Below are 24,487 nucleotides of genomic sequence, written 5' to 3'. Positions count from 1 at the left end.
GGTGAAATATACATTGTGGCTAATGTTCAGCAGGTGTTTAATTTCCCACCCTGTAGACCATGTTTGAGGTCTGGGGAAAATCTGCAAAATTGTGATTAAAAAAAATAGTTACCCTTTAATTCAAGCGCACACCGAGCAATAGGCTGTTTAACCAAAAATATTGTATTTTATGCTTTCTGAAGCTGTTATACAAAACTGAATAAGATGCAAAAACTAAATTCAAGAATGGTAAGCATAGAAATAACTGATCTACCACTTCTTATAGACTTGCTTTCAATGAGTGACAGATCTGTAACTCACATTTCTATCTGAATTTGATCAGATCACCCAAAAAGTTACATATTGCAGCTTTAATTGAAAAGGTTTTTGGGAAAGCCTTCCCATCTACCATAAGACTTTTCATTAGCATCATCGCTAACTGGTCCTTCTGTAGCTCAGTTGGTAGAGCATGGCGCTTGTAACGCCAGGGTAGTGGGTTCGATTCCCGGGACCACCCATACGTAGAATGTATGCACACATGACTGTAAGTCGCTTTGGATAAAAGCGTCTGCTAAATGGCATATATTATTATATTATATATTAACAGCTTCACAAAGTGGCAGACTTGAGTACTGCACACAGAGGTTGCAAGAAATACGTATCACTAACGCATTTTGTTAATGTCGTATGATAAACTTGTGCAAATTAATACATTCAGTTGATTCCCTATTAAAGTTAATGCACTTTTGAATATTGTTGAATTCCGTTTTAATGCCTGGTTTCTGAGGGCCCTAATTATAAAATGAGTTTCTCCACTACCTATTGTTCCTGCAGTGATGAGTTACCAGCTTCATAATTTATCAGCAGATAATTGCCAAAAAGCCAAGGCCTATCAGTAGCCTATGCAATTTAGGAAGACAAATTAAGGATCCCCCCCACCGATGCGATTCGGTAGGCTACACTCACTGACGAATATGAGTCACTCACTTTAGCGTCACTGTCTGGCAAGCCCCAACATTTTAGGAAAGGAAATTCTTTGGTTTACGTATCACGTGGACTTATACCATGGACATATAACCACGTTGTATGATATATGAATGGCAAAGGGATATAGGAGAACGACCTTATTCAGTCAGTTTGACACCTTTTTATAAACTAGTCAACACTTGCTGTTCAGTTGTCAAATCAACAAACAATAAATTGCCTATTTGGCACTCTGCATGGCTGGCTATTTGAAAGAAAATTTATAAAATGTTAGAACAATAATTCGGCTTTTGGATTTTGACTCCTCGTTACTACTTACATTTACATGGGACGTGCCAATTCACGAGCATCATGCTTTCTTTCCCTCCTCCGCGTAAAGAAATTCGACTGCATCCAGATATCTGTACAAAATGACGAGATGCTCATGTCTCCGCTTCAAAAATGGGAGTTCTTGTCCCAAAGCGGGAGGCGACATGCTTAGATCCAAAATAAGCTCATAGAAACACATTGTGCTTATTTTGGCGAGAGTGAAACCTCTCGCTTTGTCTCTGCTGCGTTTCCCAGTCATCGCTCGCTTTGTGACTGACAGGCGCCTATCAATAGATCGCTAGAATATTCAAATCGTTCATTCTAGTTGAAGGCTCGACAAACCTATCGAATTAACTTTTAAATGGGGCGGCAGGGTAGCCTAGTCGTTAGAGCATTGGACTGATAACCGAACGGTTGCAAGTTCAAACCCCGAGCTGACAAGGTACAAAATCTGTCGTTCTGCCCCAATGCTGTTAACCCACTGTTCCTAGGCCGTCATTGAAAATAAGAATTTGTTCTTAACTGACTTGCCTAGTTAAATAAAGGTAAAAAATAAAACAAAAAGTAGTCTAGTTAATCTGAAAAATGTAGCCGGTTGAAAATCTGTGTTTAGCCGTCAGCCGCCGCTAATGGAAACACTGATTTAACACGGTCATGGTAGAGCATGCCCGTGCCAACAGTCAGCTGGTTAGACTTCTGTCAGCCCTATGTTAATACCCTCTAGTCAGTGTTACAATGGGGGTCAAAGTTTGCCTTTTGAAAAAAGCATATGTTCAAACCCCTAAGTGTTATTGATGGATACATCCCATCACTTTATGAATGGTCTGATGCAAATGGTTTATTAATATTCATTCTCAATTGATTATTTGCTAGATGTTACATATTCTCCCTAATTATTTCCCCACAGAACTCTGGAATTGAGAGCCTGGTCGAGGAGCTTTGCTCCAAACTCAAGGACATCCAAAACAAACAGAAAGGTTTGTATCTTGGGTTTATACAATTGTATGCCCTGGTAAATATAAAAACACTTCAATGATGACACTTCTTATCATATTGCTTATAATTCTTCACAGAAGAAAAAACGCTCAACAAATCTTATGGATCTCAGTCTCCTGAACAAGTTGAGTCCTCTTCCTCAAAGGACCAGGTGGAAATGTATGTTTTTTTATTTTTTTTTACCCATAACCACAATAATACTGTCCTGAGTAGCTGGCAGAACTAGTTGATTTAGTTTTATGCCCATTAAACATGTGCTCATTCATTTGATTATTTCTTAATTGACAACATTTTCTCTTGTTGTTGCAGGTATTATGAAGCCTTTCCTCCTTTGTCAGAGGGATCTGTTTGTCTCCAAGAGATCATGACGGTGTGGAACAAAGCTAAAGCCAGCGCTTACTCTGGCTCATCATCCTCTGCAGCCCCGCAGACTAGCACTGACACCTCCTCCCCAAAAGATTGCAACAGCGATGGTGAAGCTGCTAATGAGAGAACCCCTGAGGCATGCAGCACTACCACTAACCCAACCAGCGAGAGAGCCCAACAGCGACGCAGCAAGAAGGAGAAAGAGAACCGATACCATGGTGGCGCAACAGCGGAGGACCGAGCTGCCGTTCACAGCAAGAGGCAGGCGAGGCACAGGTCAGAGTGCAAGTATCGGCCTCGCTCCTGGTCCTCTGGCTCTAGCGAGGCTGGCTCGAGCTCCAGCGGGAACCCAGGCGATTCCAAAATCTCCAGCAGGAAAGTAGTCAGAATCAGGCACAAGTCCAAGGAGGCGGACAGCAGGAGTAAGCGGGGGCGCAACAGAGGACAAGTGAAACTGGCTCTGCAGGCCATTGACAAAGAGGGGCGCAGGAATGCTGGAGGTGGCAGCAGCAGCACCACCACTGGAGGCTCTGCAAGGCAAACACAGCTCTACAAAAAGGGGAACAGGCCGCTGAAGGAGATTCGAAAATATCCAGGTTGGGGGGACGCAAAGGAGTCCGGAGCTGAGGCCAGCAACAAAAAGGAGTACATGGAAGAGCCCCTGTGGTACACAGAGCCCATCACAGAGTATTTTGTACCTTTCAGTAGCAGAAAGAGCAAACTGGAAACAAAGTACCGGAGTAAGGTGGACTCTCCAGACGACTCGACTATGTCCGCTAACTTTGAAAGGCTGTCCGAGAGAATGCAAGGCATCTACATTGCCAACGCAAGCTTCCAGAGGGCGTATCTGGCAGCGGGAACCTTTGTGGATGGGCACTTTGTTGAGGTGCCAGGCGACTCAAATGAGGAGGCTAACGACCTCAATGGGACCTCAAGCTTCCCTCCGCCTGAGGATAGTAGAGATTTAGATGATGACCATCTGTCTGAATTCACTCACTTCTATGAAGTCGATATTTATCAATCCATATTGGATCCTAGTGCCTCAGACTCAGTACAAGAGAGTCGGATCTTGAGCATGATTCGACAGAAGAGCGAAGAACAAAGAGACTTTGAGACAGAATGTTGTTTAGTGTTAGATGACCTTGAGCTGCAAGGGGAAAGTGCAATAAGGGTGGACTGTCAGGAAACTTTGGCAGCTGATGGGTTCTTCATGCAGGATTTGGAAAACATGGCTCAGATCTGGGGATGTTGTTCATCCTCTAGCTCTGAAGATCAAGATGGAGAAAGCTTTGTAGGGGACTCACCCGTTCAGCTCTCCCCCGCTTTGGACGGTGTTACATTCACCATCAGTACTCTGCCTGGAAACCTGGAGGAGCCTCATCTCCCAGAAGCCACGAGCGAAGCGTCTGGTCTGAACTCCTGCTTCTCTCTTTTTGAGCTCCAGTACGATAGCCCCACTCTTTCTTTTCCCTGCGATTCACTCACCGTTGGTCAAGAAAACAACACAGATTCAAGTAGCTGTCTAGAACCACATTGTAACAAGCAGTCTCGTTTGCTAATTTGGACCAAAAATAGTGCCTTCGATGAAACTGAACATTGTTCAAACCTTTCAACCCGAACCTGCAGTCCATGGTCACATTCGGAAGAGACGCGTTCAGACAATGAGCAAATAAATGTTCATACAGAGGAGTCCGCTCTAATTGGCAATGAAGAGATTAATTGTATAATCCTCCCCATCTCTGGTACATACCTAGAGGAAGAAATCCTGGACTTTTTACAAGAAGACACCGGTCGTCAGTGCGATGAGGCCAATGTTGGCACAGTGTCCAATCCGACCTTCGCAAAGAAATCTAAATTGGAGTCCATTTGTGGGATAGCGTTAGAACAGTATGATGCTGGCATGTTTTCGCATGACACAAACCAACAGTGTGACAACTACAGCTCAGGGATAATAAAGGACATTTGGACAGCTATCGGAGATGGAGATCCTGAACTATCACTAGAAGAAGAGAAGCCAGGCGAAGGCTTGTTCTCCAAAGAGTCGAGCAGCTACCACTGCGGTTGTCTTGACGTGCAGGTAAAGGAAGTTGGTCCCATCCAGGGGCCTCTGAAGAAGGCAGTGCAGCACTCTGAGTACCACCTGTGGGAAGGCAAGAATGAAGAGCAGGCCCTCCTGGCCAAAAACAAACTCTCTAAGATTAATGCTTCCGGGGATTACATGACGCCGTCCAAGCCCTGGGACGTGAACCCTGAGAAAGACAACACATCGTTCATCCTGGGAGGAGTGTACGGAGAGCTGAAGACGTTCAGTGGTGATCAGGACTGGGCTGTGGTGCCGCCTGGCGACGCGAGAGGCAGCCTGCTACAGTGTGCCGCTGCTGCCGCCTCTGCCTCAGACGTGGTCACCATTGCTGGTACAGACGTGTTCATGAATACGGGCAGCTGCTTTGCCCCTGGCCATAAGCCCTTCTGGAGGCCCCTGGTCTCCTTCGGGCAGAGCGACCAGGCTACTAAAGGAGGTGGGGAAGGTTTGAATAAGGGATTTTCTTTAATCTTCCATGAAGATTTACTCGGATCCTGTGCAGGCTTCCAAGGTGAAGAGCCAGGACTCGACAACCCGTTTGCGTCCTTCGATCTGAACAATCAGTTCTCTCAAGTCCTCCACGTAGAATGCTCCTTCGAGCCTGAGGACATGGCTTCGTTCAGCCCGGGGTTCAAGCCCAAGTCTATATTGTGCTCGGACTCTGAGAACGACGCTTTCCACCCACGGCTATACGGCATCAACCAGACCACCCAGTACAGGGCCATCCGCATCTCCCCCAGGACTCACTTCCGACCCATATCCGCCTCAGAGCTGTCGCCCGGTGGAGGGAGTGAGTCAGAGGCTGATTCTGAGAAAGAAGAGGAGAAGAGTGTTCCATTCCTGGCCCTTCCAGATGTCTTCGATGACCCTCAGGCAGACCTCAAACCGCTAGAGGAGGACGCAGAAAACGAGGGCCCCTGCTACGGGAAGTCAGAACTGGAATCTGGTAAGTTCCTGCCCAGATTGAAGAAGTCTGGCATGGAGAAGAGTGCCCAGACCTCACTGGATTCTCAGGAGGGCTCTAGCACCCTTCTGCCAATCGCTGAGCAAGAGATTTGCTTAGACTGCGAAATGGCAGCCGCAGCAGGAGCAGCAACATTGATGGCAAGTGGACGGATGGACGTCCCAGTCCATCAGATTCAGAAGGAAGAATCTTGCAGAGAGAAGGAAGCCTGCAAATGTGCAGCGGCTGGTCAGTGTCCCACATATGGGAAAACCTATGACTTCATTGAAGATTTGCATGAGGTAAGAATCATATAAGAATGTCTAGGTGGGTTGGATCAGAAGAGACTTTACGTTTTTACAATGAAACAGTTTCCCCCGCGTTAGACTAATACCTTTCCTTTCTTCTTTTTAGTTCCCTCTATTAAATATTAGTGGACAGGGAGGAACTGGCAGCCAGCAAGATGAGTGCTGGTGGCAGAACACACTCTGTTCCCCCCTTTTCCCCGGATCTCAGTGTACAGGTATGATCAGAGTTAGGGTAAATATATCTTGGGCCTATGGCTGGAATTACTTCATTTTTTATTGCTTTAAATTTGGAAGCTTTTGATTTTTTTTCGTTTGTGCTGACAGATGCAAATGGGTCATGAATTGGTAATTTTATCTGCAACTACTTAGTTTAAACTGAATTACAAATATTAAATAGGTGTCAGCTGTTCAGAGTGCTTTAGAATACATACCTGTCAGCCAGGCCAACACCAGCGCTCTCTACCTACCCCCCCAGTGACACAATCTTGAAACATGTTCCAGTTAACACATTTTAATCCAGTGATCAAATACAAAATGTTTCTGTTTTGCTTTAAGCTGAGGCTAAATTAACAAATACCCTGTGCACAAGCTCACTGTACTGAAGGCCATCTTTCTCACCCAATGTCTTTATTCCTGCAGGGAGCAGCAACATCTGATAACTAGCTCTGTGGAGTGTAAGCCTATTGTCGAGAGGATATAACCTCTTCTCGTTTTGACTGCACCTCTACTAGCAGATATAGGGGAGACCTCAGGACCGGGAAACCAAAGGCTTCTGGACAGAGGAACCCCTCACCACATCCCAACCCTGCTGATTTTCATTTACTAACTTGAATCGTATGTAATCAACAACCACAACAAAAGAGTGAAAATATGAAAAACTAAAAAAAAATGTTCTACATGTCTTTGTGATGCAATATCTGAATACATGCATACATAGATTTGCTTTATTTGATTTTTCCAGACATTAATAATCTTCATTAGTCACAGTTAGATATAAGGGACTATCTTGTTTTTCCAGCTTTCTTTTTGCTTTTAAACTAGGATACTGGTAGTTGTGGTGTCCAAATGGTTGTGCCTGTCCTACTAGTCTCATTCCTTCCTTACTAGTGTAACTGCTACAATTTCCATGAATTGACTGTGATGTCGCTCTTCATAACGTTGTATGAAAGCACCGCGATAGCATCCTGTTTTTCTTTCTCCACCCCTATCATTCAGAAAGTGAAGGAAGAATGTGCCGATTTTTGAGTTGTGCAATAATAGTTTATTTTGGTAGCATGGGTGCCTTTCTGAATGTGGAAAGAAAGAATGTGTGCATCTGTATCAAAGATCCCCCCCCCCCCCCCCCCAGGAGTGTGCAAAGTTGCTCTAAATTAGTATGATTTAGAAGGGTGGTTGTCAGTTTCAGAACCTTAGTAGTAGACGTAGGTAGTATGGTTTGTGAGTCAAAAAAAAGTACAAAACTTTAAAAAAAAGAAAAATATTTCAAAACTGATGTTCAGTGCAACAAGAAAAAAAAAAGCACGTTTGAGTTCAATTTGGGGAGTAATGGCTCTTTGCAAAAATATTTAATTACAGTCATCCTCTACAGAGGCACCGATTTGGTGCAATCAAAATCAACTCCATAGTACAAACAATTGGTGCTATGAATTACTGTTGCAATATCGATATTGTGGCCGTGATCTGTAGATCCTGTAGTTTTGTTTGTTGAGGCAGAGTGGAAGGATATTTTGGAGAGAAAAAGAGAAAAGCAAAATAATTGACTGCTGATGGTTCTCACTTTATGTGGGCGTGGTTTTTATTTTAAGAACTAGTAAGTTTTTATTTTAACTAGTAAGTTAACTGGCCTGTAATAACAATTCAAGTAAATAGTTACAGGTCTTTGATTTAATTATTGTTATCAGGAGGCAACAAATTCAGACTATTACAATAATATAGTATCACTATGCTCATTGGACTGTAAGGTCTACAGCAGAAGCAGGATATTAAAGGCAATAAATAAAAAATGTATGCTGACACTACTTAACTGAAAAGTGTAATATAAATCAGAGGAAAAGGTGATCAACCAAAAATTACATCATTCCACCGAAGTACGAAAATATTACATTTTTATTTAGAAGGGTGTTTTACTTTCATTTTTGGTATACAGTAGCCAGTATACAAAAATGTCTCACTTTTTTATGTGTGCGTACGTGTGTGTCTGCATTGAACACGTACAGACATTGGTTCAAAATGACATTGTGTGCTCGATCTTTACCAAGAGAAATGCAAAATATATTTGTGCCCCAAACCCTCTAAGTGCAAGTGCACAAACTAAGTTTAATTTGAGGACCTAAGACGTTGGATTGATTGTTTTTGTGGCCTGTGCATTGACTATTAAATCACATCTTTAGACTAAATGCGTTGTGCATATCTTTATATCGCTGCAGGGGGTTATTTCAGGTTTTTGATTCCTTCCCTTTCAAAATATTAGTCCATATACCATTTTTGGGGGGGCAAGAACTGGGTGAATATTTTCACCCTCAGAAGACTTAGGAATTGAAGCACAGGCAACAAATGTTTGTTACCATGCCCCCATGTACTCTTGTGATGCATTCGTTGCGCAGTCCAAAATGTCTGCCAACAGCATGTGCACAAACGGGTTTAAATGCACTGTCACAAGGCACAGTGTGAGCACTGTCATTGATCCTAGGTTTTTACTATTCATAGACCTCTTAATGGACAGTGGTATCTTGAGTTGGTTTGGTAAAGTCAATAGCAAACTGTTTCAATTTGCCAGGGCCTCAGTGCCTGCCCCATACAATAAAGTATGTTCTTCACTTGTGTTAAACCGATCGAAACGTGAATGAAAGACTGCTCAGAAAATTTCTGGCTGCTTTCAATTCTTTATTTTATTTAGACAGTTTTCAGTCACTCAGGAATACTTAAATACTAAACATTTGTTTTTAAAGTAGGTGGAAAACAAGTATGTGGCAGTGCATCAGTACTTTCATTAAAACATTAATTTAGTACTGAAACTTTATTTGAGCAAAAAATTGACAGGTGTTTATTAATCCGAAGATTTGTACAGTTAATTGTACAGCACTTAGTTTTAGAGCTAACTTTTGAAGCTGGCCGAGCAATTTGAGATTGCATAAGTAATGTGAGGATGACCTTTTCATGGGCCTCGGTCATATGCAATATCTTGGCGCATGTAAACTTAAACATTTAAGCGTATGTGGAGGAAATTCACTTAATTTAGCATGAAAAGTTATTTTTGAGTGGGGGAGAGTGGAAAAAAATAAAGACCCAACCGTTATGGAGTGTCTTTCAAGTAAAAGCAGCATGCCAACATCACACCATCTCTTTAAGTTGAATAAATAAAACTGGTTTAATTATATAAAAGTACAGGGGAGGTTAAAGAAGTGATAATAAAAATAGAAAAATGGTGAGTGTGGATATGAGACTGAGTCACAAAGCACTTAAATAGATGCATTTCCTTCAAACTCCCATGTATTTTCCTTTTTATGTTCTTCCATGGTAAGGTATTGTTTATATATTGAGAAGAAAAAAGATTGGCGAGAAAATGCATCAAGTGAGTGTATGCATTTGAAACTACATTGAAAAGGTTTAACAAATTGAGTTTTGATTGTACTGTGGTCTGAAGAACAGCATATCCAGCACTGAAAACCAGTTTTCCTTGTCTCTTCATTTCCACTAGATGACACCCTCCCATCCCAGCTCATCCCATACCTTACTCCCTCATCCTTCTCCCAACTGTGTCAAGTGGTTGTATTGTTTTAATTTCATGTACACCCCGAGTAAATTATTTTTTTTCATTGGAGTTTTTTTAAACATCTAATAAAGGTATAAACCAAATCACCTCAGGTTCTGTTCAGGTCTTATTTGCACCATGTTCACTGTACTTAAGGATGCCTTGCCATTAGTTCAGTGTTATTAATGGGCATAATAGTTGTAGAGCATATCAATATAGAGAATTTGATATCTTGAGAAAGTGTATATTTACACTGAAGGCAGTATTCTGCAGAAATTAGTCTCCTTCCTGGCTCCACATTGAAACCAGAGGGCAGATATGATCTGCTACATACAGATACAATAGTCCTAATAAATGGTACAGCCTTGTCATCTGTCTATGGTCAAATATATTGCAAATATAACTACTTTTATTTGCTCTTGAATTGCTGGACTGAAATATACACTTTATACATGATTTGGTCATAGGAAAGTGAGTGACTTTAAATTCTGCATATGTGGAGACTGAGTGAAAATAATCGAAAACCCCACATTGCATTACCTCCAATACAGAATAGCAGCTAAGTGTCACGATATAAATGCACAGAACACCATCTGTTTTCATTGTCATCTGGCGTCCTAGTATAACATTCTAACAAGGACTCAATTTACCGTAAGGTTCCTGGACAAGTTGACCACTTTTGAGAAACTTGTCCTGTTGGTGATGGTGACATTGGATGGAGACAATGAGACGATTATTCACGCCTTGGCGGCTGACAGGTGAAGTCATCGACGCAGTCGTTTTCTTGGCTCGATTACATTGCGCTCAATTCGGTAAGTTTATTTTAAAATGGCTGCGGAAGCACCGAGACAGGTATGTTATTACAAAGACCGGATAAACTTACCTCGTGTCTTTTCATAGAATATAAACCAATCCAGATTGTGTAGTTCTTTAATGTTCTGTTGTAACGTTTGAGCAACACTATCGGCTTTAATAATGGAAAACGGAAGCGTATTGAACTGACGCAGCGTATCATTTGAGACGTTGGCAATCGCGTGAACGAGTCGTTTGCCAAGTTGACATGATTGGCATTTGTGGCACTTTTTAAGCCACCAAAATGACACATTCGTACGGCTCGTACTTTTACCTATCACGGCTGAATGATACGTGTGTGTGTGTGTGTGTGTGTGTGTGTGTGTGTGTGTGTGTGTGTGTGTGTGTGTGTGTGTGTGTGTGTGTGTGTGTGTGTCAGTCAGTCGAGTCCTAAAAGCGTACTTAACAGACACTTTTCTCTGTAAACAAACATCAAGCTATGCTTAGAGCGGAGGTGAGGTTGAGTAAGTTGCAGCAACGTATCATCATGGTCCGATCGTGGAGCCGACAACAACCTGCCCCGTCGACAGCCCACCTGTAGAATCAACATGGCACATTCCACGGAGGGGACCAACAACCGGAGAGGAAGTGGTAGGTAGACTGTCGTTTTTGGCATTTTGATTTGGGCTAGTAGTGGAGCTGGAGCAACAAGTGGGGTGATATGCAAATCAGTAGCCTATTTATTCATAATGACATAATTGCCTATGGCACAATGCACTGGCAATGAAAGTGCAGTGGCAAATGATTAGAAATTCATAGTGATTGCCACTCAATGGTGATGTATTGAACTTAATACATTGTGGTTGGAAGAACCTAATTGTGTTTTCCTCTAGTGACAGTCTAACTCAACAGCAGTGGTGCGTGGGTAAAATCACTGAGGAAGCCAAGCCAGTAAAGAATCCATACTACAACGGATGTTATGATAATTGGGTTGTTGGCTCTATAACCCATTCGTTCATATGCCAGCGTGATCTCCAATAAGGCCGTGACAACAAAAATAAGTCACACAATGGCGGAATAAATTCAACTACAAATGTTTGTTTCATCACAACTGGAGACCAACATCTGTCCGGTGAACTCCACAAAGAACATATTTCATGTAACAAAGAGTTATATGACCTGCAACATGGTCAAGCAAGTTCATGTTTTCAACAGTTTATTAACAAGAACCACAGAGTTATCACAAGTCAGCACACAAAGACAACAGGAGTATTGCACTTTCAGCACCATTTCAACTTAAACATTTTAAACATCATCAAATCAAGTCTACACTTAGTTTATTACACTGAAAACAAACTTAGAGATACTGAAAACAATTTAGCCCAATCAATGTTGCTAAATATCGTGTCGCTGTACATGGTACTGATTTCTGTGTGTGCGCGCGCATGCGTGCAGAGGTGATTTAAAAAAAATTTTTTTTTACTTTCCCGACTTGTAGACTAGTTGAATGCTAATGCCATCCTCTTTTGTGTTGGCCAGCTGTCTATGGCTCTGTCATACTGTACGTTTTTAGTCTTCGCTGTCGTAAGCTAGCAAGCATTTTAGCTCGGTAGCCTAACTTCATTGCATGGGCAACAATGAACCAGCTAAGTTAGCTAGCTAGTTAATGTGAGCCTAAAAGGGCTAGGCTATGTATTGAACTTCAATCGTCTCAGGCCAATGGCACAACATTCATTAATGGTTAGATCAGAACTGGTGTCATAATCATTGGCCTGTACAGAGAATTAAGTCAAAACCAAGAGCTAAATCCCCATCTCCATCCATGGCTTAGGAAAGGCCTGATTTAGTATGCTAGCTACTGCAGGATATCAACACAAGCAGACGAGAAACAAAAATGACATTTTGCTTAAAATGTGATTTGATTGGTGTGAAGCCAAATCCAAACTAGCCACCCTTGGGGGGTGTTTTGCTGAACCAGGACAACCCAAAGTTAAGCTCCGTTCAACGCTGATTGGCAATTTCTTTATAATTGTTTTATCATGGGAGGCCAAATGCTTGCTGACATCAATCAATCAAATGCCATGGCAGCAGCATGTCATACTATTTTAGTCCAGACAGCATATGATACATAGGCTACACCTATTGCGACAGAGGGGTGCTGTTTCCCTCACTCTGATTATTTATCCAATGAGATTCAGCCACTGGCGAATTTACTGAAAATATAAAAACACAGAGACAGAAGATACATTATTGTATATATACAGTACCAGTCAAAAGTTTGGACACACTTAGTCATTCCAGGATTTTTTATTTTATTTGTACTAGTTTCTACATTGTAGAATAATAGTGAAGACATCAGAACTATGAAATAACACATGGAATCATGTAGAAACCCAAGAAAGTAGCCACACTTTGCCTTGAAGACAGCTTTACACACTTTTGGTATTCTCTTAACCAGCTTTGAGGAAGTCACCTGGAATGCATTTCAATTAACAGGTGTGCCTTGTTAAAAGTTAATTTGTGGAATTTATTTACATCTAAATGTGTTTGAGCCAATCAGTTCTGTTGTGAGAAGGTAGGGGTGGTATACAGAAAATGGCCCGATTTGGCAAAGGACCAAGTCCAAGTTATGGCAAGAACAGCTCAAATAAGCAAAAAGACACGACAGTCCATCTTTACTTTAAGACATGAAGGTCAGTCACTATGGAACATTTCAAGAACTTTGAAAGTTTCTTCAAGTGCAGTCTCAAAAACCATCAAGCACTATGATGAAACTGGCTCTCGTGGGGAAAGAAGACCCAGAGTTACCTCTGCTGCAGAGGATAAGTTCATTAGTTACCAGCCTCAGAAATTGCAGCACAAATAAATGCTTCCCAGAGTTCAAGTAACAGACACATCTCATCTCAGAGGAGACTGTGAATCAGGCCTTCATGGTCGAATTGCTGCAAAGAAACCACTACTAAAGGTCACCAATAAGAAGAGACTTGCTTGGGCAAAGAAACACGAGCAATGGACATTAGACCGGGGGAAATCTGTCCTTTGGTCTGAATGAGATTTTTGGTTCCAACCACTGTATCTTTGTGAGACGCAGAGTAGCTCAACAGATGATCTACGCATGTGTGGTTCCCACCGTGAAGCATGGAGTAGAAGGTGTGGTGACACTGTCAATTATTTATTTAGAATTAAATAATACCACAGCATTCTTCAGTGATACGCCATCCCTTCTGGTTTGCGCTTAGTGGGACTATCATTTGTTTTTCAACAGGACAATGACCAAACACTGTGTAAGGGCTATTTGACCAAGAGGGAGAGTGATGGAGTGCTGTGTCAGATGACCTGGCTTCCACAATCACCCGAATGCAACCCAATTGAGATGGTTTGGGATGAGTTGGACTGCAGAGTGAAGGAAAAGCAGCCAACAAGTGCTCAGCAAATGTGGGAACTCCTTCAAGACTGTTGGAAAAGCATTCCAGGTGAAGCTGGTTGAGAGAATGCCAAGTGTGTAAAGCTGTCATCAAGGCAAAGGGTGGCTACTTTGAAGCATCTCAAATGTAAAATATATTTTGATTTGATTCCCACTTTTGGTTACTACATGATTCCATATGTGTTATTTCATAGTTTACTATTCTACAACGTAGAAAATAGTCAAAATAAAGAAAACCCCCTTGAATGAGTAGTTGTTTACAATCTTTTGACTGGTACTGTATATATTATTTTATTGGTCAAATATTTGGGGATATCCACTGGCACCCATGAATACACACCACTGTAACGCAACACGTCTTTCTCGTCTCTATTCATTACATCTCCAGCAATAATGAGAACAATGCAATTTTGCACTAGGTATGTGTGTTCAGGGTGTGTTGAGTGGTGTGATGCAGGATTCACACTTGTCAAAGTGAGCAGGCCTAGACTCATTCAGCTCCACTCAGTCTTCAGTCTGTGTCCAGCATTGTCACCTTCAGTTCAGTCGCGTTGGCTGTATTTATGCGTACACGGAATCCCTTTTACGTTGGTACGTTTTATTACACCATTTTGTTCTCTCTCTTTCTCTCCGGTAGAGGTGCTTAATATATCACCGAGAGGAAGTGTAGCATCTAGTCTTTATTATCTTAAGCATTGTTGTTTGTGTAGCCTAGTCGCTGATAGTGTCCTTCTCTATGCAATGTGGAATGTGTCCATGCCTTCCCCTGACACCAAACCAAACACAGGAAACAGACTAGGCTTGTACTACTTTCAGGAACTATGGCAATCATTCACATACCGGCCAGGAGTAGAAATTGGCATACGCATGACATCTTAACAAAAATACTACTGTGAGATGAAGACAAAATGCAGTGTCATTTCAGCTTCTTACCAAATACAGATTACGCTTAACATGTTATTTTAATTCCTATAAAAATAATTTACCGACTGTGTGAAATCCAGGCTGGGAGACTAACCATTATCATGATAAGTGATAACATCCCTTGCCATGACAACATTGATTCATTTTCTTTCTGCCAGGTGTGAGGTTTAGATATTAAAAGAAGCATGTGCTTCATTAGCTCAGACAGACAGGTTGTCACTATCTCACTCTGCTTTCTTCTGTCTCTCCCCGCTCCTTGTTTCCAGCCTGTCTTGGGGCCAAGTCCAACTGAGACTCACATGACAAACTCTTGATCAGGTTAAAGCTGACCGGGGCTTTAGGTCAGTTTAGTCAGTGGTAAAAAGCTATTATTAAGGAATTTTATTTAGTTCTCAATCATATGTACAGCTAGTAGCCTATTGTTTTAGCCAGATAATCTTTATTTTCTCATACTATGTTTTACCCTTTTTCTTGTAGCACTTGGTGACAAGTATTGTGCCAGGGGCAGTATATCTATTTCCCCCCTCCACGCACACACACACCCGGCGGCAGCATAGTGTCTCTTCCAGTTCTGCTCAGGAGACGTTAAACTTGTGGGAACTGAGATCTTTCGTCACAGTTTCCTTCAGATCCACACAATGACACTGACGGTACTCTGCCGCTTTACACTGTACTTTTAGTTTTACTGCAGTAGAAAATAGGTTTTTAGAAGCTTGTTAATCCAATACATTTTTTTTAAAGCACTTTCAAAGCAATTTCTCCCAATTAATGTAATTTCCCTCATCTTCTAATTCCGATTCCCCTGAATTATGAAATGGGGGGAGTGTGACACCTCTCTCCTGGACCTCAACAGTAAGACTCCTTGTAGCCTGGACTCCGATGTGTAGTCTTCACTTATTTATTGCAGTCCAGGCAGGAACACAGTACAGGAGGTCCGTTCAGATTTCAGGCTGCTTTTGGGCTTCAGTTTCAGCCTGGTTACTGTCCGGATCCTCTTTCACTTCCCTGTATGTTTCTGCTCCATTGTGACTGCTATTTGATGGCCTGGCCAATGGGGAGGTGGGTTCTGAGTCAGTGATTTGTCAGCAGAGAACCTAATCTCTGTCCTAGACCTACTTTTCCTCAGTAGTTAGGTTACGGAGCATGACTTTCTTGCTCTGCTGACCTGTCAAATCAAAGTTGTTGGTCCAATGAATTAAACTGTATGCTAATGTTGTTTGAAAAACGTCACGCCGAAGGACAATATGAAAATTTTTAAATGTATTTTTGCGAAAACATTTGTACCTGGCCATTTAGAGGCCACCCAGACAACCATCACTCTACTATATGACATTATCACTAGTAGGAGACTCTCGTCCCTATAACAGCTATGTTTCAATTAATTCCTTGTTCGTTCCAGATGCTGCTGGAGGAACCATAATGAAGAATGGCATGGTCAGCATAGACCCCATTTCCACAGCACAACTAAGCCCAGACCTCCACAACCACCATGAGCACAACAAGCCCCCCCCCTCACCCAGCACTCCCTGCCCAGTTATAAGGCCTCTGCCGAGCACTACGGCAGCCCCCAGTGGGGCCATGATGACCAGGACTGCAACAGCCTGGCCTCCCAGGACTCTGGCATCCCCACCCTGGAGATCAACCACCCTGAGCACATCCACGCCCACCCACACCCAGGAGAGAGTGGCTTTACCCTGGGGTCGAACCACCACGACCAGGGCCCCGCTACTCTCTCTCTGGACCAGTCTGGAGACAGCGCTGGCCTCTGCAAGTCCTCCACCTTCCCCCGCAGCAACTATGACTTGGTGCGCCTCTTCAGCCCCGCCCCCAGGTCCAGCGCTGGTGTGGGAGTCGTTGCGATGGGGATGAGTGGCGTGGGAGGCAGAGCCCTGAACCGCAGCGACGACATCTCGGTGTGCAGCGTGTCGAGTCTGAGCACGGAGCTCTCTGCCACGCTGTCGGCGTCGAACGAGGACATCCTGGACTTCATGGTCACCTCCGACTCCAGCGCCATCGTCACCATGGAGACTGACAATGGCGGGAGCGCCCACTTCTCAGACGTGGCGCTGTCGTTATCGCCAGGCGGTGATATCGGCGGGGTCTGCGGAGTCCGCGGCGGAGACACATGGGTCCGGGGGCAGAGGATGAGGGCAAGCCCAAGATGCTGGGGCCACTGGCTAGCTTCTTCAACCGGTAAGATTAAATCTGTCTACACAGTGAAGGTTATCACTATGTGATCTTGACAGTGTGTGTAAACCAATTTTCAATGCAAATCCCCCATTGACATAGTGCACTGTTTTTATAAGAAATTTGAGTTACACATGGCAGATGTACGTAAGATTCAGTGCTTACAGTAAACACATGCCCCATATTTTCTGTACAGCTATACCACATTATTGAAAAACATTGCTCAAACTTGCTGTCCTAACTTCAAAAAGCTCACTCACACCTCTCGACACACGCAGAGTCGGGTTCCGTCAACTTGCCTGCCCTGTGTACAGTATAGTCTAGGCCAGGGGTGTTTCACATGTAGCTACCTGGCTAGCCTATATCCCCAGTATCCTTATTGGTACCCTTGCACAATCTCGGTAATCAAACAGTCACCAGTTATGTTTGAGTGGGTGTAGTTGCTCGTGTGTGCAGTCTATCTGTCCACAAACACTCACCAGGGCTTGGATGAACAAAGTGTGCAGACCTGCCAACATGCACGCATTTTGCGTACCAACTACGCAATTCTCTTTCCAGGTACTAGATTCGACTTAAAAGTATGCAGAAATAAATAGGGCCTGATTTTTATTTTGAATGTGTATATTTTTACAACATTTTAATAAAAAATAAATCCACTGAGTAAATCTAACATCCCGACTCTCGAGTTGCAGCAACACACAGACATGTACGAAGTTTGTGTCAATGGACATGGCGATTAATACACCATTATTCGACATAGATACCCGGTGTCTGCCTCTCCGGTTTGTTGTGATGCTGAGTTTCCCCGACTGTCTGCTGTACGTAAACACATGGACAAATCCATTTTCCACTCCCAAGTGTTGTGGAAAGTTAAATGCCAATTGTTTCAAGATAACGTTAGCCAACATAAGATGAACATTCAGTGGGCTCTAAAGTGCCAGCAGTTCACTCGCGTTTGCTTTTGAAAGAAATTAAATGCAATTAAATGCAAATACGAAAAATAACTGGTCGCATTTGTTCTAGTGTATACATTTTAATTCTGCGTCCCATTAGTTGTATTTTCCACGTAACATACGAGGATCACGCAACTTGATAGACTGTAACAGTAATTATGATCCACGTTACACAAAGCATTTATAGATATATATATATCTCAATCAATCAAAAATAAATATAAACATCTTGGCATTAAACTGAGTCGGCACTGCTTCTAAAATGTCTTTGCACTAGATTTCAGATGATCAATTTTGAAAATCTGAAATGATGTATGCACTGCAAAGAAATACAATAGGCACCTTTCACATAGACTGAAACACCGGACTCTTCTAGTGAACAGCGTTCAGATTCCCTTTGTGGTAGCCTGCTTAAGCTTTATTTGTCTTTGTGTTAGTGTTGATTAGGAACCGTGTCAATAAACCAATACTTGTGAGCTGGCCCAAGTGATTTGCCCTGTTTGAGAGGTGACAAGCGTTCCTTTACCATAGAGACTTGGGGGGGCATTTGGTAAGAAAAACGTTATAGATAATTATCTCCAATTATCTCTGTGCTAATTCCACAAAACATTTATTTGATATGTTCTGGACTTATCAGTATGACTATTTTATTTGTTTTGTAAATACCTTTTCAGAGGATTGAACTGAACCAGGTGTGATTCATAATGGTTGTCTAAGCACATGTGCTCATGAAGAAAAGTAAGCCTATAATAGGTCCTATGCAATAAGAATATTAGCAGGCAATTTTGCAAACCATTGTTATTGCAGCTAGTCAGTAAAGCTACGTCAGATGATGAGTGAGGAGACTGCGAGAAACAGACAGAGCAGCAGTAACCCCGAACCCCCAAAAAAAGCAGACTACACGTGCCTCAAAGTGCCATTCCTGAATGGAACGCTGTTAATAAAGTATTCCAACCTTTTTATAGACTTGATTTGGTACAATTCTATAATTGTGAACAGACACAAACAGTGCGGGGGGACCCCACTTCGGCACGTGCTATGCACACAAGTTGAAGCTCCAATTTGCCTCGTGCGTCTGGTACTCTAAAATGTTGGACAGGGTTGGACGGTCTGAGTGTGTATGTTTTGGCTTCGTGTATTTCGGGAGCTTAGATGGGAAATTATACACTGCTCTAAAAAATAAAGGGAACACTAAAATAACAATCCTAGATCTGAATGAATGAAAATGTCTTATTAACTCCTTTTTTCTTTACATAGTTGAATGTGCTAACAGCAAAATCACACAACAATGATCAATGGAAATCAGATTTATCAACCCATGGAGGTCTGGATTTGGAGTCACACTCAAAATTAAAGTAGAAAACCACACTACAGGCTTCTCCAACTTTGATGTAATGTCCTTAAAACAAGTCTAAATGAGGCTCAGTAGTGTGTGTGGCCTCCACGTGCCTGTATGACCTCCCTACAACGCCTGGGCACGCTCCTGATGAGGTGGCGGATGGTCTCCTGAGGGATCTCCTCCCAGATCTGGACTAAAGCATCCGCCAACTCCTGGACAGTCTGTGGTGGATGGAGCGAGACATGATGTCCCAGATGTGCTCAATTGGATTCAGGTCTGGGGAACGGACGGGCCAGTCCATAGCATCAATGCCTTCCTCTTGCAGGAACTGCTGACACACTCCAGCCACATGAGGTCTTGCATTAGGAGGAACCCAGGGCCAACCGCACCAGCATATGGTCTCACAAATGGTCTGAGGATCTCATCTCGGTACCTAATGGCAGTCAGGCTACCTCTGGCGAGCACATGGAGGGCTGTGCGGCCCCCCCCAAAAATGCCACCCCCCACATGACTGACCCACCTCCAAACCGGTCATGCTGGAGGATGTTGCAGGCAGCAGAACGTTTTCCACGGTGTCTCCAGACTCTGTCACATGTGCTCAGTGTGAACCTGCTTTCATCTGTGAAGAGCACAGGGCGCCAGTGGCGAATTTGCCAATCTTGGTGTTCTCTTGCAAATACCAAACGTCCTGCACTGTGTTGGGCTGTAAGCACAACCCCCACCTGTGGACGTCGGGACCTCATACCACCCTCATGGAGTCTGTTTCTGACCGTTTGAGCAGACACATGCACATTTGTGGCCTGCTGGAGGTCATTTTGCAGGGCTCTGGCAGTGCTCCTCCTGCTCCTCCTTGCACAAAGGCAGAGGTAGCGGTCCTGCTGCTGGGTTGTTGCGGTCCTGCTGCTGGGTTGTTGCCCTCCTGCGGCCTACTCCACGTCTCCTGATGTACTGGCCTGTTTCCTGGTAGCGCCTCCATGCTCTGGACACTACGCTGACAGACACAGCAAACCTTCTTGCCACAGCTCGCATTGACGTGCCATCCTAGATGAGCTGCACTACCTGAGCCATTTGTGTGGGTTGTAGACTCCGTCTCATGCTACCACTAGAGTGAAAGCACCGCCAGCATTCAAAAGTGACCAAAACATCAGCCAGGAAGCATAGGAACTGAGAAGAGGTCTGTGGTCACCACCTGCAGAACCACTCCTTTATTGGGGGTGTCTTGGTAAATGCCTATAATTTCCACCTGTTGTCTATTTCATTTGCACAACAGCATGTGACATTTATTGTCAATCAGTGTTGCTTCCTAAGTGGACAGTTTGATTTCACAGAAGTATGATTGACTTGGGAGTTATTGTATTGTTTAAGTGTTCCCTTTATTTTTTTGAGCAGTGTAGTTTCCTCTGTAGTAAAACCCAAACCTTCTCACACCTCATCCTGTGATACCATCTTTTGACACAGAGACACACAAAAAGTGCATATACACACCAGGGTTTCTGAGATTTTAATTGGATATTTGAGGAATGTACTGGTCATCCATATGCATTTGGGTGCGTAACCCATTAGGGTGTCCGCCCACGCAGCCAGCACCATCAATTAACAAGGGTTATTGGCCAAATGAGCCACATTTACAGGTCTTTAACAGCCTATAGTGAAATACACTATTCCTGTTTCGATTAGGGTTGAATATTTTGCCGGTGTCTTACAAATGTTCCATCCCGAGATTAAATCACTTTTCTGCCGGGTAACACGGTATTTCTCTGCAAATTTGGAAGTGTCATTCAAAACATTATAAAGCATAGAAATAGGCCTATGTCTGGATACTAAATGAGCCTGATGAGCCATCCATTTAATACGTTTCATGAGCCCTTTATGAAAGACATTTGAATGATTCCAAGCCCAAATGATTGTGCCGCTATCCAGTACATATACACTACAAAAGTATGTGGACAACTGCTCATCAAACATCTCATTCCAAAATCATGGTCATTAATATGGAGTAGGCCACCTCCCCTTTGCTGTTATAACAGCCTGCACTCTTCTGGGAAGGCTTTCCACTAGATGTTAGAACATTGCTGTTGGGACTTCCATTCAGCCTCGAGCATTAGTGCGGTCCGGCACTGATGTTGGGCGTTTAGGCCTGGCTCGCAGTCGGTGTTCCAATTCATCCCAAAAGTGTTTGATGGGGTTGAGGTCAGGGCTCTGTGCAGGCCAGTCAAGTTCTTCCACACCGATCTCGACAAACCATCTCTAGCAGGGCAGATATTTGACGGTTGCATCCTATGACAGTACCATGTTGAAAATCACTGAGTTCTTCAGTATTGCATGGCTGTGTGCTTGATTTTATAGACCTTTCAGCAACTGGTGTAGCTGAAAAAGCTAAATTCACTACCTTGAATGGTTGTCCACATACTATTGGCCATGTAGTGTATGATATCGGCTACAGCACATTACAGTAGGTAAAACAGAAAAGCCTGTTGATGTAGCTCGCTATATGCTCTCTTGGGTAAATGAATTCAACTAGCTTCAGTAGGCTAATCCTTTTGAGTGTGGACCGTATTACTGTATTGTGCATAATTCCAGTCCATACAATACATCGTTCAAACCCATAAACCGGGCGATATACCGTATTTTACGATATACCGGTATTTATGCGCGGACTGGTTTGGATTTTTACTTTACCTTCTAAACCGGTATTTAAATGTAATACCTCCATTTTTATAGTTTACTTCGCTACTTCAGTCTGCTTTCTCTCCCGCTCTCTCTCCATGCCCCTTTCCACACATGCCTAGCCCCATCCCATGTCAATCAGTCAAGGAGCGCATTTGTTGTTCCTTGACCAAGAGACACTTGCATTCAGTCTGCATGGTCAATGCAGCACATGCAACAACGTTGTATTCACTTGGCTTCTTAGTATAAATCCACTAGTTGTCTATAATTACACTATTAGTTTGTGTTTCTTGTCTTTTCTCAGCAAGTTTGGCCTAAATCTTGCTCTCCTTTTAATGCTAATCGCTAGTTAGCTAACTAGCTAATTGATGTACTGAGTCAGAGCAAACGTTATTAGTTATATAGTGTGATAATACCAGTGGTGGTGTAGACCTAAATCAGCATGTTTGTGCAACAGTATCTTCTAAATCAAAGAGGAATGCGCTAAGCAAAAATGTTAGCTATGTGAAATAGCTAAGAGAAAATTACATGTAGCCAAAGATTATAGAGCCCCCTAGGAAACACTGACCAACACTTTGGTTCCTACCCTGTCACAATAACTCCTCCCTGGCATTTTCATTTGTTGTCATGTCAAACAACACTATTCAAAATGGCCGCTATTATATTCTAACTAAAGAATTTGAATAATCATTATATTTCCATGATTCCAACAGTTCACCCAAAAATCGCAAGTCAAATCACAATTGTAACATTTGGTGAAAAATAAGGCCTAGATTGTTTGCCCATAACGTGCCGCTCTACGTGGCAGTCTGGAAATGATCGCAAATGAGAAATGTACCAATTCAACCAAAAAGTATTTAACAATCAGAATGGAGAAAGACCCATTAAAATTACTTAATGTTTGTGTTGCCACCCTAGGGTCACTCACTACTCATACACACCTGGCGCCGACAGAGATCCATCAAATGTATTTATAAAGCCCTTTTTACATCAGCCTATGTCAACGTGCTATACAGAAACCCAGCCTAAAACCCCAAACTGCAAGCAATGCAGATGTAAAAGCACGGTGATTAGGAAAAACTCCCTAGAAAGCCTGAACCCTAGAGAGAAACCAGGCTATGAGGGGTGGCCAGTCCTCTTCTGGTTGTACCGGGTGGAAATTATAACAGTACATGGCCAAGATGTTCAAACGTTCACAGATGACCAGCAGTGTCAAATACTCATAATCACAGTGGTTGTAGAGGGGGCAACAGGTCAGCACCTCAGGAGTAAATGCCAGTTGGCTTTTCATTCCGGATCATTCAGAGTTCGAAACAGCAGGTGCGGTAGAGAGTCGAGAACAGCAGGTACGGGACGGGACAAGGTAGCACGTCCGGTGAACAGGTCAGGGTTCCATAGCCGCAGGCAGAACAGTTGAAACTGGAGAAGATTGAAGTTTGAAATTAAAACATTTGCCACCATCCACTTCCTTATGTTTTCCAGGGAGGGCAATTTTGTGGCTTCACCATGTTTCATTGAAATGTACAGCTGTGTATCGTCCGCGTAGCAGTGAACGTTAACATTATATTTTGATTTAATATATAGTGAAAACAATAGAGGTCCGAAAACGGAACATTGAGGAACACCGGAACTTACAGTTGATTTGTCAGAGGACAAACCATCCACCGAGACAAACTGATATTTTTCTTAGAGATAAGATCTAAACCAGGCCAGAACTTGTCCGTGTACACCAATTTGGGTTTCCAATCTCTCCAAAAGAATGCGGTGATCGATGGTATCAAAGCAGCACTAAGGTCTAGGAGCACGAAGGACAGATGCAGTGCCTTGATCTGACACAATTTAAAAGGTAATTTACCACCGTCAGGAGTGAGGTCCCAGTGCTATGATGGGGTCTAAAACCAGACTGAAACATTTTGTATACGTTGTTTGACTTCAGGAAGGCAGTGAGTTGCTTTTTCAATTTATTTGAGAGGAATGGGAGATTTGATACACATGTATTTAAAAAAAAAAAAAACTCTGTCAAGGTTTGGCTTTATCAAGAGGCTTTATTGCTGCCACTTTTTTCGTGAGTTTGGTACACATCCGGAGGATACGTTCAACATAGGAGGGCCAAGCACAGGAAGCAGCTCTTTCAGTAGTTTAGTTGGAATAGGGTCCAGTATGCAGCTTGGAGGTTTAGAGGCCATTACTATTTTCATCAATGTGTCGAGATATAGTATAGTATAAATAAATGGTTGCCTCGCTTTGAGTCCTTAGGAAAGTATGCCGTGTATTTTTAAATGTATTATTTCTTACAAGCATTTCACTACACTCGCATTAACATCTGCTAACTGTGTATGTGACCAATAAAATGTCGATTTGAAGCTAATTTAGTACTTTTATGATTCAAAAACATAAAATACTGTCAAATAACATCATACCATCTCAAAAAAACTTTTTATACTGTGATATGATTTTTTTGGCCATATTGCCCAGCCCTGCG

At 42.8% G+C, this 24,487-nt stretch overlaps 2 protein-coding genes across 2 annotated transcripts in view; both read left to right on the top strand.

The window, feature by feature from the left end:
- LOC124007809 (uncharacterized protein KIAA0232-like) overlaps window positions 1-9,826 on the top strand; it is a 40,844-nt gene extending 31,018 nt beyond the window's left edge. The window contains exons 4-8 of the mRNA XM_046318584.1: window positions 2,180-2,249; window positions 2,346-2,427; window positions 2,578-5,962; window positions 6,075-6,183; window positions 6,608-9,826. Coding sequence (XP_046174540.1) covers window positions 2,180-2,249; window positions 2,346-2,427; window positions 2,578-5,962; window positions 6,075-6,183; window positions 6,608-6,624 — 3,663 coding nt within the window. The 3' untranslated portion in view covers window positions 6,625-9,826. The remainder of the gene's footprint in view (window positions 1-2,179; window positions 2,250-2,345; window positions 2,428-2,577; window positions 5,963-6,074; window positions 6,184-6,607) is intronic.
- A 679-nt stretch (window positions 9,827-10,505) lies between these two features.
- The window catches only part of LOC124008080 (TBC1 domain family member 14-like), a 63,942-nt gene continuing 49,960 nt past the window's right edge, over window positions 10,506-24,487 (top strand). Inside the window, exons 1-3 of the mRNA XM_046319007.1 lie at window positions 10,506-10,571; window positions 11,009-11,162; window positions 16,259-17,052. Coding sequence (XP_046174963.1) covers window positions 16,985-17,052 — 68 coding nt within the window. The 5' untranslated portion in view covers window positions 10,506-10,571; window positions 11,009-11,162; window positions 16,259-16,984. The remainder of the gene's footprint in view (window positions 10,572-11,008; window positions 11,163-16,258; window positions 17,053-24,487) is intronic.

This window comes from Oncorhynchus gorbuscha, linkage group LG21 (assembly GCF_021184085.1).
Source record: "Oncorhynchus gorbuscha isolate QuinsamMale2020 ecotype Even-year linkage group LG21, OgorEven_v1.0, whole genome shotgun sequence".
NCBI lineage: Eukaryota > Metazoa > Chordata > Actinopteri > Salmoniformes > Salmonidae > Oncorhynchus > Oncorhynchus gorbuscha.
This window is presented reverse-complemented; position numbering and strand designations above follow the sequence as displayed.